The sequence below is a fragment of the Chelonus insularis genome, unplaced genomic scaffold (assembly GCF_013357705.1).
Source record: "Chelonus insularis isolate UGA/USDA-ARS -01 unplaced genomic scaffold, ASM1335770v1 contig_57_pilon, whole genome shotgun sequence".
NCBI classification, from domain to species: Eukaryota; Metazoa; Arthropoda; class Insecta; order Hymenoptera; family Braconidae; genus Chelonus; species Chelonus insularis.
Window position 1 is genome coordinate 245,887 of NW_023276654.1, and position 20,993 is coordinate 266,879.

Sequence of the window (20,993 nt, forward strand, 5' to 3'; positions counted from 1 at the left end):
GACTACTCTTAGCTTCCAGTAAGACTCCTCATAGACTCAGGGTCTGAGCTGACGTTCATCTCATCAAGTGTGGTAAAGACTTGTCATCTCCAACGTCGTCCATCAGTGATATCAGTGCTTGGAATTGGTAACGAACCAGCTGTACAAACTAGAGGAGTGACAACAGTGACACTTAGATCAACTAACACACAGGAGCAAGTTACAATTAATGCTCATATCCTCAAATGTGTCACTGGTACTTTACCAACCAGACAACTCAAGGGAATCAACTGGTCAGCTCTCAACTCTCTACAACTTGCTGATCCAGGCTACTCACCTCCAAGACCCATTGATATCTTAATAGGAGCAGATTGTTATGGTCTGATTGTGAAGGCGGGCATCAAACAATTTCCTCAGTCATCTCTAATAGCCGAAGAGTCAATCTTTGGATGGATGCTCATTGGAATGCCACAACAGACAAGATGCTCAACTGCGAGAACTCATCACGCAGCAAAGGTCAGCTCATATCAGCAAGTATCTGATCTCTTGACAACATTGTGAGTTCAGAAAGAAGTTCCAGATACTTCAGCCAGTCAACTCAGCCCAAATGATCAATCCTGTGAAGATCATTATGTTACGACTCATTCACGAGATCAAGATGGGCGATATGTTGTGAGAATCCCGCTAAAAGCATCACCATCTCTTCTAGGCAACTCATCAGCGAGAGCTCATCAGTGTTTACAACACATGATCAGACGACTCACAAAAAATGACTCATATGCACAACTCTATCACAACATGTATGTATGTATGTATGTCACTGAACGTATGTATGTAGATAGGCGAGTCAGTCACTGTCCAGTGTATTATGTTGCCTCATGTATGTGTCTTAAGTATGTATGTATGTATGTATGTATGTATGTATGTATGTATGTATGTATGTATGTATGTATGTATGTATGTATGTATGTATGTATGTATGTATGTATGTATGTATGTATGTATGTATGTATGTATGTATGTATGTATGTATGTATGTATGTATGTATGTATGTATGTATGTATGTATGTATGTATGTATGTATGTATGTATGTATGTATGTATGTATGTATGTATGTATGTATGTATGTATGTATGTATGTATGTATGTATGTATGTATGTATGTATGTATGTATGTATGTATGTATGTATGTATGTATGTATGTATGTATGTATGTATGTATGTATGTATGTATGTATGTATGTATGTATGTATGTATGTATGTATGTATGTATGTATGTATGTATGTATGTATGTATGTATGTATGTATGTATGTATGTATGTATGTATGTATGTATGTATGTATGTATGTATGTATGTATGTATGTATGTATGTATGTATGTATGTATGTATGTATGTATGTATGTATGTATGTATGTCTGTATGTATGTATGTATGTATGTATGTATGTATGTATGTATGTATGTATGTATGTATGTATGTATGTATGTATGTATGTATGTATGTATGTATGTATGTATGTATGTATGTCTGTATGTATGTATGTATGTATGTATGTATGTATGTATGTATGTATGTATGTATGTATGTATGTATGTATGTATGTATGTATGTATGTATGTATGTATGTATGTATGTATGTATGTATGTATGTATGTATGTATGTTGTATGTATGTATGTATGTATGTATGTATGTATGTATGTATGTATGTATGTATGTATGTATGTATGTATGTATGTATGTATGTATGTATGTATGTATGTATGTATGTATGTATGTATGTATGTATGTATGTATGTATGTATGTATGTATGTATGTATGTATGTATGTATGTATGTCTGTATGTATGTATGTATGTATGTATGTATGTATGTATGTATGTATGTATGTATGTATGTATGTATGTATGTATGTATGTATGTCTGTATGTATGTATGTATGTATGTATGTATGTATGTATGTATGTATGTATGTATGTATGTATGTTGTATGTATGTATGTATGTATGTATGTATGTATGTATGTATGTATGTATGTATGTATGTATGTATGTATGTATGTATGTATGTATTGTATGTATGTATGTATGTATGTATGTATGTATGTATGTATGTATGTATGTATGTATGTATGTATGTATGTATGTATGTATGTATGTATGTATGTATGTATGTATGTTATGTATGTATGTATGTATGTATGTATGTATGTATGTATGTATGTATGTATGTATGTATGTATGTATGTATGTATGTATGTATGTATGTATGTATGTATGTATGTATGTATGTATGTATGTATGTATGTATGTATGTATGTATGTATGTATGTCTGTATGTATGTATGTATGTATGTATGTATGTATGTATGTATGTATGTATGTATGTATGTATGTATGTATGTATGTATGTATGTCTGTATGTATGTATGTATGTATGTATGTATGTATGTATGTATGTATGTATGTATGTATGTATGTATGTATGTATGTATGTATGTATGTATGTATGTATGTATGTATGTATGTATGTATGTATGTCTGTATGTATGTATGTATGTATGTATGTATGTATGTATGTATGTATGTATGTATGTATGTATGTATGTATGTATGTATGTATGTATGTATGTATGTATGTATGTATGTATGTATGTATGTATGTATGTATGTATGTATGTATGTATGTATGTATGTATGTATGTATGTATGTATGTATGTATGTATGTATGTATGTATGTATGTCTGTATGTATGTATGTATGTATGTATGTATGTATGTATGTATGTATGTATGTATGTATGTATGTATGTATGTATGTATGTATGTATGTATGTATGTATGTATGTATGTATGTATGTATGTATGTATGTATGTATGTATGTATGTATGTATGTATGTATGTATGTATGTATGTATGTATGTATGTATGTATGTATGTATGTTATGTATGTATGTATGTATGTATGTATGTATGTATGTATGTATGTATGTATGTATGTATGTATGTATGTATGTATGTATGTATGTATGTATGTTATGTATGTATGTATGTATGTATGTATGTATGTATGTATGTATGTATGTATGTATGTATGTATGTATGTATGTAGTATGTATGTATGTATGTATGTATGTATGTATGTATGTATGTATGTATGTATGTATGTATGTATGTATGTATGTATGTATGTATGTATGTATGTATGTATGTATGTATGTCTGTATGTAGTATGTATGTATGTATGTATGTATGTATGTATGTATGTATGTATGTATGTATGTATGTATGTATGTATGTATGTATGTATGTATGTATGTATGTATGTATGTATGTATGTATGTTGTATGTATGTATGTATGTATGTATGTATGTATGTATGTATGTATGTATGTATGTATGTATGTATGTATGTATGTATGTATGTATGTATGTATGTATGTATGTATGTATGTATGTATGTATGTATGTGTATGTATGTATGTATGTATGTATGTATGTATGTATGTATGTATGTATGTATGTATGTATGTATGTATGTATGTATGTATGTAGTATGTATGTATGTATGTATGTATGTATGTATGTATGTATGTGTATGTATGTATGTATGTATGTATGTATGTATGTATGTATGTATGTATGTGATGTATGTATGTATGTATGTATGTATGTATGTATGTATGTATGTATGTATGTATGTATGTATGTATGTATGTATGTATGTATGTATGTATGTATGTATGTATGTATGTATGTATGTATGTATGTATGTATGTATGTCTGTATGTATGTATGTCTGTATGTATGTATGTATGTATGTATGTATGTATGTATTGTATGTATGTATGTATGTATGTCTGTATGTATGTATGTATTGTATGTTGTATGTATGTATGTATGTATGTATGTATGTATGTATTGTATTGTATGTCTGTATGTATGTATGTATGTATGTATGTATGTATGTATGTATGTATGTATGTATGTATGTCTGTATGTATGTATGTATGTATGTCTGTATGTATGTATGATGTATGTGTCTGTATGTATGTATGTATGTTGTATGTATGTATGTCATGTATGTATGTATGTATGTATGTAGTATGTGTATGTATGTATGTTTATATGTATGTATGTATTATGTCTGTATGTATGTATGATTATGTATGTATATTATTATTATTATTATTATTCTTATTATTATTATTATTTATTATCTATTATTATTATTATTTATTATTTATTATTTATTATTTATTATTTATTATTTATTATTTTATTATTTATTATTTATTATTTATTATTTATCATTTTATTATATTATTATTATTATTATTATGATTTATTAGCATAAAAAAAAAAGCTATACAAAGTTGTACATTTGAGCGTGAATCGCACTTACAATAAAAATACATTATACAAAGGATAATACAAAATAACCAAAAATATCGCTTTTTATCTTCAACAAAACAAAAAAAAAAGAATTCCAGATCATAAAAAGAAGTGGCCGAACACGAAGATACAAAAGAATACAAAACAAAATAAAAAGTACTGTTTTACTTCGCATTTCATCTGCAACTTCTGGAGCACAATCCATCAAATTTAGGGATTCAATTTCAAATTTTATTATTTTCAATTTCGAGCAACAGCTCTCTTTTAAATGTCTTAAGCACTTTGATGCTTCTTATATTACTGTTTAGCTTATTGTATAGTAAGAATCCACTATACTCTATACATTTTTCACTACCTTTCGTCCTTTTTCTATTCACCATCAGATTATTCGCACTTCTCATCTTATACTTATTACTACTAAACGATGCTAGGTCACATACATATTGAGGTAACATATTATTAATTAATTTATTTATAAAAATACACACATTGAATTTTATCCTCTGTTCAATGGACAAAAACCCAAGCGTAACAAGCATGTCTTTTATCCTAGTATATCGATTTATATTTAATATCACTCGCATCGCTCTATTTTGTAATATTTGTAGTTTATTCAGGTACTTCTTATCAAAGTTCAAGAAAATAGAACTACAGTATTCCAGGTGCGGAGATATAATACTTTTAAACAAGGTTACTTTGGCAAAATTACTTAAAGAGAATCTTAACCTACTTATACAATTTATTTTCTTGTTAACTTTGCTTATAATCCATTCGGCATGCTCATTAAATTTCAATTTATTGTCAATTATTACACCAAGATATTTGGTTTTACTAACTTCTTCGACTTGACAATTATTAAAAATTATTTGACATTTTTCTCTAGAATCTATTTTTCTACTATCATAGATTAAGATAAATATAGTTTTTTTAATATTAATTATGAATGAGTTAGGTTTCATCCAATCCCTTGAACTATCAAGACTTTTTTTCAAATTTACTTCGATATTTTTTTTGTATCTACTGCTCTTCCAAATTATTAAATCATCAGCAAACAATCTACATTAGCAGCCTACTGCTTTTAAATCATCTATTACATCATTAACATACAATATAAATAACAGTGGTCCTAACTTAGACCCTTGGGGGACACCGTGTATTACCTTTTGCTTATCTGATAAAACATTATTAATTTTAACTTGCTGTGTTTTATTGTCAAGATACGATCTAAACCAATTCAATACATTGCCTCTTATTCCATATTTATACATTTTATTCAATAAATGTGTTCTACTGATCGTCTCAAAAGCAATTTTAAAATCAATGAAGACAACTCCAATCATATCTCCATTATATGTAGCATTTTTTTCGTTTTCGATATCTTTAGAATAGATTAAGATATCAACTTCAACCAAAATTAATTCGAAAGATATGATTATAAAAAAGATCTAAAAGAAATGTAAACGAATTCGATCAAGCCGTTTTTTTTATAACAAAGTGACTGATAAAAAAATGAAAAGATTGGCTATTTAAAATACTTTTAAGCTAAACAATAACAATTTCATCTGAAAATTAATTCAATATGAACGAGACATTATTATTTACAACCAAATATGACTCTTAACAATTACGCATTGTTTATTAACTTCCCAGTGGGAAGTTATAGTAATGGGTCCGATTTTGCGAATCGCTAATTTTGACATATATCCACGTTTTAAGGTCCCCAGAGTTGAATACGATAGTTTTTACGTGGACGTCTGTGTGTGCGTATGTGCGTTTGTGCATATGTGCGTACGTACGTTCGGAATTATTTTTCGCCTCGATTATCTCGAGAACAAAAAATGATATCGATGTGGGACCACTTTCATTCGACGCGTAATTACGTAACTTAGAACTGAAAAAGTTTTCAGGGAAATCGGTAGAGCAATTTTTTTGGCAGAATCAAAAAAGTGGAAAAAAAGGAAATAACCTGAATTTTGCAATTTATAAATTATACCATTTTTTAGACAAAATTTCAAGATCATTGCAGAAATATGAATATTAGATGATTGGAATACTTGTATGGATATATGATGACAATATTTCATCGAAAAAAAAATTTTTAAAAAACGAAATCAGCAATAAAAAAATTTTAAACTTGTGTTGGGATGGAGAAAATAGCGTTGAGGATAATAAAATAGTCAATGATTATTGTCAATAATATGGAATTGTGTTCATAACAATTGAACATTGTTACTAATAAGTGATTATTGATCATAGTAATATTTAAATAATAAGTTTTAAATTGTTATAAACAATAAAAATAGGGACTCTTTCGATATATAAGAGTACTTTTAACGCATAATTTTTTCGTTTACTAAAAAAATGTTACCAACCGTATGACATAAATAAAAACATACTTTTTCCGTCTATAACAATGAAATTCGTTGTAAATAATGAAAAAAAAGATCTATGAGGTACATTCGAATTCTTCTAACGCACAATTTTTTCTTTTACTGAAATAAAGTAACTAACCATATCAAATAAATAAAAACAGACTCATTTCGTTCATAACAATTCCATTTGTTATAAAAAATGGAAACGGGTTCTATTCAAATTGTTTTTTCATTTTTTCCACTGGAAAGTTGGTCGTGTGGACCTTTCGGGTCGCACCTAGACCACTGCAGAGCACTGATATTATTAATATGAATTTGTTATAAACCATTACTAATGGGAAGTTTGTCGTGTTAGCACAAAGTGTGTTCAGACCTATTTTTTTGATCTCGTAATCCTGTTTATCCATGCAATCCGTGGAATCATTTTTCATGTATCTATATAGATATTTTTGCGCTGCAATTTAGTTTGTATATATATTTGTAATAATCTTATGAGATTTTCAACTCTCGAAGATGTCGTAGCATTTTTATTCGGAAACTATTTTCTAGAGTGATAAAATTACTTATACATTTGCATGAGATTTGCTCTTATTTTTCGACAATTTTGAAGTTGAATATGCATATTTTTTTCAGAATGCATAAACGTGTTCCTCTGACCTCAGTTTGTCATGAAGAAGTTATTGTAATGTTTAAACATATAAACGGTTTATACAGATCGTTTTCGATTTTTTACATGTATGTACGTATGTACGTACATACGTACACAATTTTTCGATTATTAATTAAAATATCTACTTCGGACTAATCGCATTCGATTAAAAATGCGAGGAAGAAAACTTAAAAAGTGATGTGTTATGTATTTTTGCTCTTTAAATGTGTCAATAATGAGTCATATGTTTAAGCTTAGAGACTTTAAGTTTCTCTTCTTAGTCTTAGCCTTCCCACTAATCGACAAGGATGAAGGGATCTTTCATAGAGAATGTAAAAATGTGTGTGATTTACTATTAATTGATCGTCAGTCGATGCTCCAGCGCAATATTCACATTTCCACTCGCAAATTGAATTTAAATATTCACTGGAAATATCAAATTCAATTCATACAAAAATTTATTAACTTCGAATTATTAGCAGTACGATATTCACGAGAAATAAGACTTACGATTTCAAGAGATGTTTCACGACGATTCGACCTCGATCTTACTTTTTTGACAATTGACTGATGCATCGAACCTTACGTATTCATTTCTTCGCAGATCACATAATCAAAAATCCCTTCTTCCAGATGGGCACAAGTCCCTTCACATGGTCCTTCCCTTTTTTAGAAAGCTAATACTCTTCTTGTGTTACGTACTCTTTTTTGAAGTATTATTGCTTTTCGCCGCGTGGGTTTTCCAAAAGCAATAAAAATTTTAAAAAATGATTCTTTCAATTACTCCTCGAAATCATTTCTATTTAAACAAAAACTTAGAGGAACTCAAAAACTAATTTAAGTAATAATAGTTTACCCTAATCCTTGACTTGTTATTGCTATTTATTGCAGCATCTCTTGAAATATATATCAAAAAATTATATAAAATAATTGAAATACACTTGAACATTACAGATTAACCAAGGTCGATGGTTTTTTTTCTTTCATAGAAAAAGTAGGATTATAATACAAAATTAGTGAAGGTTTCAAGTTTTCATTCAAACCTAGTATTTTAGAGTTATTCCCAACAGCAAAGGTCCTAAAATAAAAAATTTTGTATCATTCAACATTCTAATCATTTTTTATAATAGTAAATATTACATTGTAGCTCTCGAATATGCATCAAATTTTTCGTTATTCCGTATGCATATTCATAGGCATATATAAGTCATATACGTTTTGAAAATAATATACACTATAGATACGCAGACCCAATAAAAGTCTTGCATAGCGGTTATCTTCGAGATTTTATTTCATTCAGAACAATATGAATCTGTAAAAAACAATACGTTTCACGTAAAATGTGATGTAAAATTACACCGTTTGGCTGCGATAGAGTCGAAACTGACACGTACCGAAATATCTTTCTTGTAAGTTACATTATTAATACAATCAAATTTAGATCTTTAAAATTTATCTTAGCTCTCATTTCAGCACTCATCAAATCCCAGCTCTTTATCTTCAACCTATCCAATTATAGTTGTCCTGCCATTGTGCTAGGTCTACCGATGCTGGCCACAACGTGTTTGGAGCCGTTAACGCTCACGCGCCGTTCAAGCACACGTGCTTGGTTACCGCTCTTGCATTTATTTGATTAAAAAATTGTTCTTTGCTTATTAATTGGCTCTAGTTTGTTCGGTACTGTTCTACTAATCATTGTTTATTAACGCCTTACCTAGTTTTTTTTTCATACTAAAAAGATTATTAGCTTAATTAAAGTGTCTGTCTTTTGTGAGTATACCTCTTCTTACCACATCGTATGGCGTAGCTCAAAAGTTGGCCCTAATTAATTAAAGAAATATCATCTGCAATTTATTTGCTTTAAAAACAGATGTACAGAATGTATTAATTTTTATATTACACCACAAATTATCTAAACTCGTTATGCATTTCTAATTTCGAACTCTTCTCTCGATTTTGACTGTTTTGATGAAGTTGTAACATTAATAAAAATCATGTCTAATTAGGAGTCGTTACTGATGAGCCACCCTCGAGGCACTTAAAAATAAGTGACAAAAGAATGTATTGGATAGTTTCAGAAAAACGATATTATAAAACAATACGTAAAGTTCATTTACTTACAGTGACGAAAATTGTGTTACTAAGATCTTCAGTGTATGAAAAAGACGGTGACTCATAAACTGCCGCTGTTAACCTCAAAACTTCTTTCAAATAGTCGTCAAACTTACTGTGTATCAAACAGCCATTGCTATCAGATATTTGAGAATATATGTCTGAAAATACAAAAATTATCGTTTATTTTAAGGGTATAATCAGGTTCACTAAGAAAATCCGTCTCTGCCGATTTTGTTGCTCGCGTTTAGAGGGATTGATTTGGTATTAAACAAAAAAATGTAGTTGAATTTTTAATATTTATTTTAAATGGTTTTTTAATTTTTAAATAAGACTTTCTCTCTTGATTTTTCTTTTTATAATTGTAATATTTTAAATTTATAAACGGTGATTTTATCTTAATTCTTAGAAGTGAAACATATAAAAAAAACCTCTAGTAATGATTCACTAACGAAAAGCCAATTTTTGACAAAAGAAATAAAATTTCGACTTATTGTTATTTGATTTATTAAAAATGTGACTTCCCGGATATTGTCTGAAAATTTTTTCAACTGCCCTTTACATTTAAAAACATTTTCAATTTTCATAAGTAGTGAAGCTAATAGAAAAAAATTTAAAAGTGTAATACATTTGCATAACATTCAAAAAAAAATTCTGTAAAAGAGTATAAATTATCATGAAAATATGCGGCGTGATGTATAGTCCAATCATTTAAGTTTTTATCCGCGGAAATATTGAATTGGATAAAATTTTGATACAATATTTGTAGGGAATGTACAATTAGTTTCCCCTAAAAAAAGAGCTTCGACGGTGGGCGAGGATTAAAATTACCTTTTAAACGCTGTTTTATGTACTTTTTTATGTTTGTTCTTTTTTTTCTAGGACTATCACATATATGATCAAATTTTTTAGACAACCGTTGTAGCAGCTACGATTTAACCCCTGAAGGTTAGAGAAATTCAAATCAATGATATTAAAAAAACATTCATTAATTTCTGCGCCGTCTACAAGGATAGCAGCATCTACTAGATTGCTATGCATACAGTACGACTGGCAATTCATGAAGCAGCATTTTGTAGACTTTGAACAAACTAAGCGATCACTAGAATGGAATAGAGAAATTGCCTTACGTGATAAGTAATTAATTTTTACACTATTATATTCTATCTATAAACTTTTAGTATCATATACTTTTTTTAAATTAAATAACAATTATTTTACTTATACAATTTATTTGTTAAAAAAATTACATTTAGAATAATAATAATAATAATTACATTTATCTTACTTCTTCATCATATATACTTTTTATTTATGTAAGAGTTCGAATTTGTGAACTTGATGATTTATATTCTATTATTCAATCATGAATAATTAGGCAATAAGCTGATGTGTTAGCATTTGACAATTCAAATTACAATCGAACATCAATAGGTTCTGATTTCAAGGATTTATTTTGTTTAGAACAATCAATTACACCAAGTGGTGCCGTAGCCAATAATCCAGTTTTCGTAAGTAGAGGTTGTACCTCTTTATCATAATATGATGTTGGAAAATCTTTATACATATTATATAACAAAGAAAATTGATTGTGAATTATATCAAGATTCATATTGCCATATGAATAACACTGTGAATTGAGAAAAAGTTTGACATCTTTTAAATTACAATGATCAAAACAACTTGTATCTGCCATATCATTATTTTTGCGTGCAGTTTGATATCCTAATATAACATAGCGGGGCTTTTCCAATTGAGTTGATGTTTTTACAACCCATACGTGTCTTGTCGTTCTCAGTAACATTATATATTCATATAATTCCTATGATCTAAAATCCATCGGAACAGGTAGATCTTTTGCAATATAGCTTAACACTTCCACCTGTTTTCTATCTGAAACAGTGACATAAGGAATTACCCACTCAATTTTTGCAAGAGTGATTTTTTCCTGTGGATTTGCAGCAGCTGGCTCATTGCATTAAGATCAGTATTTGTCTGGAAGACAATGTATGTTTAGCACTAACAATTATACGACGATAATCTTCAGTAAATCCTAATAACATATGTAATGATACAGAAAAATCAAAATTTCCATTGGCATCAAATAGATTCTGATTATCAACTATCTAACCGGCGTTATCTAAGTAATTTTCTTGACCTGGATGAAGAGATATATATCCTTTTATCAGACTTGTACGACGTTTTCATTACAATTAATCTCAACACCATTTAACTTATATCGTATTTATATGTGGAGAACTTTTACTTGGTAACAATTACAAATCTTGATGTTGAACTGAATGTGTATTTCATCACATTTATTCTATGTTGTAGAAGCAAATGGTTGATGGGCATGCACTTTATAGTGTGCAATTGTTTCATCAAATATGACTCCTTGGTTTGTCACTAATTTTTCTTCTTTTGTGGTAAAAGACATGCGATACTGCAAACTTTGACTTTGATTTTGAAACATTTTTGTGTAGTTTTAAACCCACGTTATTCAGAAATAAACGATTTTGATAAGTTAATTGTGTGAGTTGTCTTCGTTGACTGATGGAATTGAGGTATGATATGGTGCTTGTACAGCTTCCTCTAACTATTGGTTTATAAACGATTCCCATTATGATACTGATTTTACATGTAGACGTATTTGTTATTGTTCCACCACGTATATCAACTAATTGACCGTCTTGATCGACAACTTGCAGTTGTAAATAATGTATTATCTGTACGATGATTGGCAGATAAATGACATTTGATGGCACATCAATAATCTTATATCCTGATGGAACTGATGGAAAAAATTCATAAATCGTATGCACCAGCTTATCATGTACATATGCTCCTGTTATTATACGCAATTCTCAATGCGTTGACTTTTAATATAGATACTGGTAAATCAGACGAGTGATTAAGCTTTGGGAAAAGAAGTCGTGAACCCAAACCGAACAAACTACTGATAGAATCATCTGGTACAAAATTTACTATAGCATCTTCACTGTAAACTTCAAAGCGCAGTTCATTGTTATTTAGCTTTGATGGAATTATTATTCGGTCATTAGCTTTCTTTAAATAATTTTCAAAATCTTCAATTTCATAGCTTGCTGTTGATATTCCAATAATTTTATCTTCACCATTCACTGTATAATAGAATATATTCGTACCATTGTCAATCTTTGGAAAGGAACTAACGGTTGATAATTCTACAAGCCTTAATATATATTTTTTAGATGGTGATTATTCAATTGGTGGACAATAAAATGCTTCTAGAATGGACGATTGCCTAGACAATGTTAACGTGAATATATCATCCATGACTGATACTTACTATAAGTTCTATATTACTTTTATACTTTTTGATGTAAAAATTTCAAACACAAATGTCCACAATTGTCCGTACAATAGTCTTGATATTTATCAAGGTTATACATTATTTCATCGACATGTAGATATTTTATTAGCTCTGGTGGTTGTAAATTACCAAAACTATCATAGTATGTCACTTAATTGTTACTTTTTTTATATGCTACCCAATGGGCTCCAGGACCATTTTTATCTTCCAGGTTGATAATTGCTGATTCATTCTTCCATGGTCTAGATTTTGGAAGATCGTTTCACCTGAAAACACCACGAAAATAGGGTATTTTCAAAATTTTAGGATATTTTGGATGTTCTATATCCGTCAAAGCTCGATGGAGTAAATTAATGATTTTGTTTTTTACTCGGTTTCAATCCAAAACCTATCTTATATAGTTTCAAATACAATCGCAATCCTTTTTTATATGGCTTCAAATGTTATCCTTATCCTGTTTTACGTGATTTTAAACATAAACCTTTACCTAAAGCTATCGTTTCCATTTTTTATTGTGTCGTTTTGCTTCTTCTAATTGACTTTTGGCGGCTCTAACATCATTAATTGCTTTAGAGATACCAGCAGTACTAACTGCACTTAAACCAGCAAATAGAGGTATAAGAGGTAAAATACCTCCCACTTTTAGTGGCATCGTTACAATACGTAGAACTTTTCTTTTTTCCTTTTCACCAGCATTATGAACCACTTTTTTGCAGCAGCTAATGCAGAATTATAGGATTTGGACAAGAATTCAACATAAGCTTTGCTGAATTTACAACTTCTTGCAAATGTTTAACTCCTTTGCCCTTTTTTCTCTTCAGGCCCATTCCAAGTTTCGATTTAATTTTTACGAGAAGGGCTATTTCTAAAGCAACAAGTCGTCCACACAGATTTGTATCTCTTGCAAATTACGTTTTAAAGATTTTCCAGCAAGTATTCTATCGGATGCGTTCTTAGCTTTAGTATTTAATCTATTTTGCAAGTATGCAATATCGTGGTTTCTGGTTGTCCACGTGCTAATCTCTCCTTTAAATTAGTTCTCGGACCACAATAATGATGTCCTGGTATGTGAAGTTCGAATGGCAATTTTTTCATTAATGTGTCAACAAAACTACTGCCGCGTTTCTTGATAGGTCTTTGCACTATTATTGTTTGAGAAATACTGATTTAGCATCGATACAAGATGCGAATTCATAGCTGCGATATCATTGTTTGTCAAGATAGAGTTCAAACAACAAAACATTACGCTATTTGTTATAAACTTTGACATACCACTAACAACTTCCAAACGTCATGGACAGATTTTACCCAATAGCGTTCGAGCTATTATTTATGGTCCATCAAATTGTGATAAGACAAATGCTCTTTTAGCACTAATCATTTTCCAAGTGGTCTGAGATTTGAAAATATATATCTTTATTCAAAATTATTCAATCAACCTAAGTGGAGTATAGCATAAGAAAGTTAAAAGGTGATCGACTGATGATGGGTGATTCTGAAATCAGATTCGACAATAATTTTACTTATATTAGTGATAAGAAATACAATACTTCTACGGGTCTATTGGAACTGTCATTCATGAATTCACCTGAAATTTATACCAAAAAGTGAGAAAAGTTCATCACAATACATTATTAAACATAAACGTAATTATCCTATCGATTACATTTATTGGGATGATCTCAATGATCTTGTAGATCAACTTCGTTTATTTATTGCCTCTCAAACTGCTAGAAATTTTAGTCACACCAATGAAATTTTATCAATCATAGAGGAATCACGTGAAGCTGAAATCATTCATTAATCTGATATATTAGAGCTAAGCAACATCATGAACAAGAAGAAAGAAATAATCACTGAAGAGCTACATAGATCGGCGAGAAAGAATTATTAACGACGACATGTTAATGTACGTGGTCTTGATAAAACTTGGCAAGCTGATCTAGTCGACATAACCGCATATAAATCTTTTAATAAAGCACATCAGTATTTATCAACCGTTATTGATGTTTTTTCAAAATATGCTTGGGCTGTGCGCACAAAATCTAAAAATAGTAAAGATGTAGCTTATGCCATGAGGTCAATTCTATCACAAAGAAGAGTGCCGGAATTTTTACACGTTGATAGGGGAGAAGAATTTTACAATAAAGACTTTGAAGCACTTATGACACCATATAATATTAAAATGTATTCCACATTTAGCAATCTTATCATATTTATATGAGAACGATTCAATCGCACATTAAAAAGCAAAATGTAAAACAATTTATATTGCGAGGTAACTACAAGTGAATAGACATCTTACCAAAATTGATGACATCATATAACAATGACAAACATAGGACAATCAAAATGAAACCGATTGATGTTACTTCAGTCAATGAGAAACAATTACGTCATACTATCTACAATAATAAACTTGAAGTTCAACAAAAAAAGAAAAAAAACGGAATTTAAGGTTAGTGGCAAAGTGCGCATGAGTAAATATAAGCGTGTCTTTGAGAATGGTTACGCCTCTAATTAGACGACTGCAATCATCAATGTAAGCTAAGAACTAAATACTAATCCAGTAACCTACAAGCTTGTGTACTATCAGGATCAATCGATTGAAAGAGGTCTCTATCAAAGAGAATTGACTAAGGTTCAATATCCTGATATTTATTTGGTGGAAAAAGTTCTAAAAAAACATGGTAATCAAGCATTTGTCAAGTGGTTAGGATTTGATAAAACACACAACAGTTGGATTAACATAGAAGATTTACAATGTCTCTAACTGATGAGTTAGAAACAATCACTGCTAAAATATCTCTAGCTTAATAGCAAGAAGCAATGGCCAACAAAATGCATGGTAATGCTCAAAAATTACTATGTTATAGACAAGATAAAGCTGCTAATATTGAATGGACACTTTTAACTCATGAAGAACAACTATAAATCAATAGAAAAAAAGGAAAAATTAAGCGTCTTGGTAGAAATAATAAACTAATATTAAGAAAAATAAGAAAAAAAAATCATGAAGAATGAAAATGATTTTGTCATATTATTTGTAAGAGATGAATTCTAAAACCAAACTAATGTCAGTAATTTATAATTTTTTTATCAAATCATTTTTTTAACAGATTTCTTTTTTAATTACATAACCTTACACATATGAACCTTATATTTGAAAATGATTTATAGACATTGTTTAATATGAATTATGACACTAAGGAAGTGTATCAGTTATTTTTGCTAAAAGAACTTTTTATTGTCTTCCCAACTTAATTCTAATTTTTTTCTACTAACTGTATATACTTGATGTTTCTTGCTGACTATATGATATTCCGTTTCACATAATTTTCCATAATTGAGTAAGCATTCTTTATAAATATCAAATGTTATAGATTTCGTAGTTGCAGTTGTGACACCTTTCGCTTCTTTACATTTGTCTTTTTTATTTTGAACTTTGAATGTGTACATTTTTGCTTTTAGACCAATGAATTTGGTCATTATTTTACCTTTTTTTTCCATCTTTCACAAGACTTATAACTTTTTTTATTTACTAATGGAATATTAAAACGGTTATTTGGTGGATAGTTTAAGGTGTCAAATTTACGTATATTTTCTTCAAGACAATCATAAATGTCATTACTAGAAAATTGATAAATTAAAATATCTGTATCTGTGTATAATAATTTTACTTGATTTTCTGTGAATTGTCTTCTAATAGAGTTGCAATGAAAATCATAAATAAATGTTTTTGAAAGATCTAAAACTACAAATCCTACGTATATCAGTTTATATTATTTCTCGCTCTATCTCTATTATTACCATGTCATTGTCAAAAATTATACTATTTTGGAAATTTTGGAAAGGCAATGAGATTCTTGCACCATACCGACCTTCCCACTGTGTAACTAACTTTACATTTTTATATTCTAAACGTTTTCCATTGTTTTTTCGTAAACTCCGTAATTCATTAATTCATAGAAATTCTTTTGAGAATCATTTTTGATTTTTTTCGTAAATCTGTATTAAGTTCTACACACTTTTTTATCCATGATGATTGGTTGAATTTAACGATTCCATGGATTTGGTTACAATCATTTCTAAATCAAGACATTGTTTCAAATTTTTTGTAGTGAATCACATATTTAAGTTTAGGTAATAATGTCGAATAATTTAGCTACTATTGCTGTTTAGAGGTTTACGGTGTTTAGGACACAGTGGCAAATCTTGCTCATTGCTGCACTACACAAATTATTTACATCGAAATACATGAGATATGATATATTGTCATTGGAATTATAATCATTACACATATACGGGTTATTTGCTTTCGCATATCTATTTGAACACTGAACTACCCTTCCTCTCATAACTTTTTCTATGAAATTGAGCATTTCCACATTGTCCAAGAATTCGAGTTCAATTTCTGTATATTTCAACATAGCATCAAAAGCTAAACCAAAAGCAAAATTTGTGAAAATGTCTGCTAACAGAAGAAAGCCTGTTTTTAAATATCAATCTAAATATTCACTGAGGGCGTTTAGTTGAAATTGATCTTAAACGCGGCGTGCATGTTGATAATCGTCATCGAAAATGTACGAATTGTTGAGTTTCGAATAGAATTTGGATTTGTCAGGTAGTTGTCGTTCGTCAAGTCTTTTCCAACTGTCAATATATTCATACTGGAAAACAACTTTACGAGTTACTAATTCAAATTCATCTAGATCTGGATAGAAACTCAAGGTAATAATTTGGTGTTATTATCAAAAAATGACGCGAGTTTCTTAATACTATTGCTCATAAATCGAAAAAAATCAATAATTCGTAATTTAACTACTATTTCTCTTTTTCTTTTTCTGCGGGGGAATTTTCTCATTAACTTTTTTTGAGAATGTTATGAATTTTTTTTTTTGACCGGTAATAATTCTATATAACATTTAAACGATGTCACTAACGATTTAATTCAAAAATGTGAGTCATATTCTGAAAGATTATAAAGAATAACTGAAATTATGCATGAGTTTCGATAATTCGAATTACAATTTACCTGAGCAGCACCTTGATAATTGCCCGTAAAATGACAGTGATCATGCACTTTTGTTTTATCTTGTGAAAATGATCCATTACAGATGTGACAGATTTTTGCATTATGAAAATCATTTAACTGTTGAAAAAGTAATGGTTTACAGTTGACGTCGCGTTTAAGATTGATTTGACATTTGACTTTCATACGTACAATACATGTAGTAAGCTACACTACATGGGATATGCTTTTGATTACTATTCTCATCAGGTTAAAGAATACACTCAAGAACAGCATAGACAGCAAATGGCATAAGCTTTTTGAAATGAAAATTTCTAAATTTTATTTTAATCCCTTTTCCATCAAGTGAAATTCGCATATTGTTTATATTGATACTCCTTGTTATCATGTCGTAGGTCTCGTGAAAAAGCATGTTGATATTGACTCCTCAATAACCCAAGCAACAGTCGTCGGCCAGTGCAGACCGTGAGGATCTAGTCCACCGGGGTAGCTAGAAAATCGCCCGCAGACCGCGTTCCGGGAGCCCGTTTTTCCTCCGAAAATATTGTATGACAATACTGCGAAGGTTATTTTATTTTCTATTCTTAGTTAATCGTAAACGAGGATTTACCTCTTGGTTTCTAGTTTACAAAGGTGTTCCTCGAGGCCTTAACCGGCCCCTCTACTGTGATTGTGAGTAAGGGAATGTGTTGGGCTTTATTTTAATCAATAAGCAATACGAAGCAATAATAGTACGTCATGGTACTTGTCTTTGGCTAAGGGGGTAGCCACAAGTCGTATCAAAATTAAATGATTCCCATTATTTTACTCTATTTTTTTTTGAGTTATATTATTATCCACTTTGTTCTAACTTTCTATCATTTTACCATGTAATGTGTCATCACCTTTTAGAAATGCACAAGCACATACCGCCTAAGTAATTTTATGTTTTTCAGAAACAATGCCTATCTCGAGGCTGTTAATAAATAAATGAAAAATTTTCAAGATCATCAATAATTAATTCAGAAATCCACTTTTAGATTAGGTACTAGAGATTAGGTGCGGGTCTCTCTAGTCTCTACTCTCTAACGCTAGATCTTGGTATTGAGCGTACATCCGGTAGTAATCAATCTCATCACACAAAGTTATTAGGCACAAATTTCTGTACAACCTCCGCCGTCCCTCTTACGGCCTAAATTTAATCATCAATAATTAGTTCAGAAATCCACTTTTAGATTAGGTACTAAGAGGTTAGGTACTAGAGATTAGGTGCGGGTCTCGATACAACAAGTATCATAGGGACCGCCGTCCTTAAGGCAACAAAAGGAAATATGCAATCAAGCGTACTTAAGAAAATATCCGCAAGGAAAACCGGCCCCACTCGGAGTCTGCAGTGGGGCCATTATTTATGCGTGAGGCCAAAAAGGCTGAAGGAGACAACTGGATACCACACCAAAAATTAGAGTGAATCAAAAAGACGACCCTGGAACTTGGACATCTCACCTGCTGAGACCCGAAACGTTTGAAGGGATGTCTAGTTGGCCTCACGCGCGCTGCCTTCTGGCGCTCCCACTAACAGCCGGGTTTCAAACCTGGCCACGTGCACACGATCGCAATCAGTCCGTCCCTATCACGCGTCGTGATATGATTTTACTCAGACTACAGAATGTTTTATATTTTTAACTCGACTGGATACTCGAGTAGACCCGATAGGCAGTGTACTTCGAATTGGTAAATGCTTAGTGAGCCTAGCTCGACTAAACATGCGTAGCCCCTCTCGGGCCCCGCATCATAAGCATAGAGATAGTATCTTTTGACCCTTCACAATGGAAAGCCACAGCCAGGGCTCGGCAAGGCGTTTCCGCAGAGGCAGCCGACATTAACAACAATAATAATAACAGTATTAATAATTACAATCGAAACATCACGGCATGCAAACCACGGGACAACTAAGACGGTGATAGCACCGTCCCGACTCCAGGTGGTCTGGCGCCGTCCCAAAATACCGTAAAGAATGCTGCTATTAGAAGGACAGACGAGCTCCGTCTTTTCCAAATAAATTTTCATCTCAACATTAACTCTACAAAAGAAGCTTTTGCACTTGTGAAAAGAAGGCAACTGGATGTACTGTTATTATAGGAGCCCTACTCGACGAATGCCGATTCTCAAGGTTACGCAGTTACAGGATTTGGCCAAGCCCTCGTCGCTGCAAAAACCCATAAACGAGAAAAACCCAAATCGGCTAATGTCGTAGCCAACTCTCTTCTTAAGATGCTCTATATCGATGACTTTAGTACTACACACTGTACGTGTGCTCTTATTGAAGGGCTTGGTTATTTATTTTACGCTATTTCACATTACTTCCAGTTCAAGGATCTGATCAAAGTTCACACCGAACTCCTACGAAAGGACTTGACGATTCTCAAAGGCAAGCAAGTTCTTATCTGCATAGATGCAAGAGCCTGATATATTCTGTGGTCACGAAATTTCGAAACCAGGGAAAAAAAGCTTGAAAATTTTTTTCCGAGTTTGGTTTAGAAGTTCTTAATTAAATTTGAAGCACGTCCCACATACAGATCCTCAAGAGAAGAATCACACATAGACGTAACCGTAGCGACCCCGGAACTGTCACAGTCCCTAAGCAAAAGTTCAGTTGAAAGAGAGTGGGTTCGGAGGTCAGATCATTTGGCCATTGGAATCCACATTGGTCGAAGCGGAGTGCAGGGCGTAAGTTGATACTCAAGCTGGAAAGCACACAATTCACTGGAGCATTGCTAGACTCTGCGATAAACATTAATGGATTTGCTGATACAGATTTCTGCGGAAAATCCATGTCCCGCCGAAAAGCACCAAGGAAAGTGAATCCCTAGTGAAACAACCACTTGTCCCGATCAAAGCGTGATGTCTATAGACTGCGCCATAAATACCAGCGCGTCAAAAAGCTTGGTGCAGATACCCACCGAATCACGGCAGCGAGACTTCGATACCGCCAGCATGTAAGAAGGTACTCCTAAGCGATAAAAAAAGTGAAAACAAAGAGCTGAAAAAACTTCGTTACAACCCACGGAAACGAGGTAAAATGGGCTGTGGTATACAAGATTGAGCAGGATAAAGGT

General features: G+C 31.2%; 1 protein-coding gene across 4 annotated transcripts in view; it reads right to left on the reverse strand.

The window, feature by feature from the left end:
- Positions 1–20,993, reverse strand: part of LOC118070371 (dystrobrevin beta) — a 300,960-nt gene that overhangs the window by 182,777 nt on the left and 97,190 nt on the right. For all 4 annotated transcript variants that reach the window (XM_035088930.1, XM_035088929.1, XM_035088931.1 and 1 more), the window contains one exon: positions 9,524–9,675. In XM_035088930.1, the coding sequence (XP_034944821.1) occupies positions 9,524–9,675 (152 nt within the window). The remainder of the gene's footprint in view (positions 1–9,523; positions 9,676–20,993) is intronic.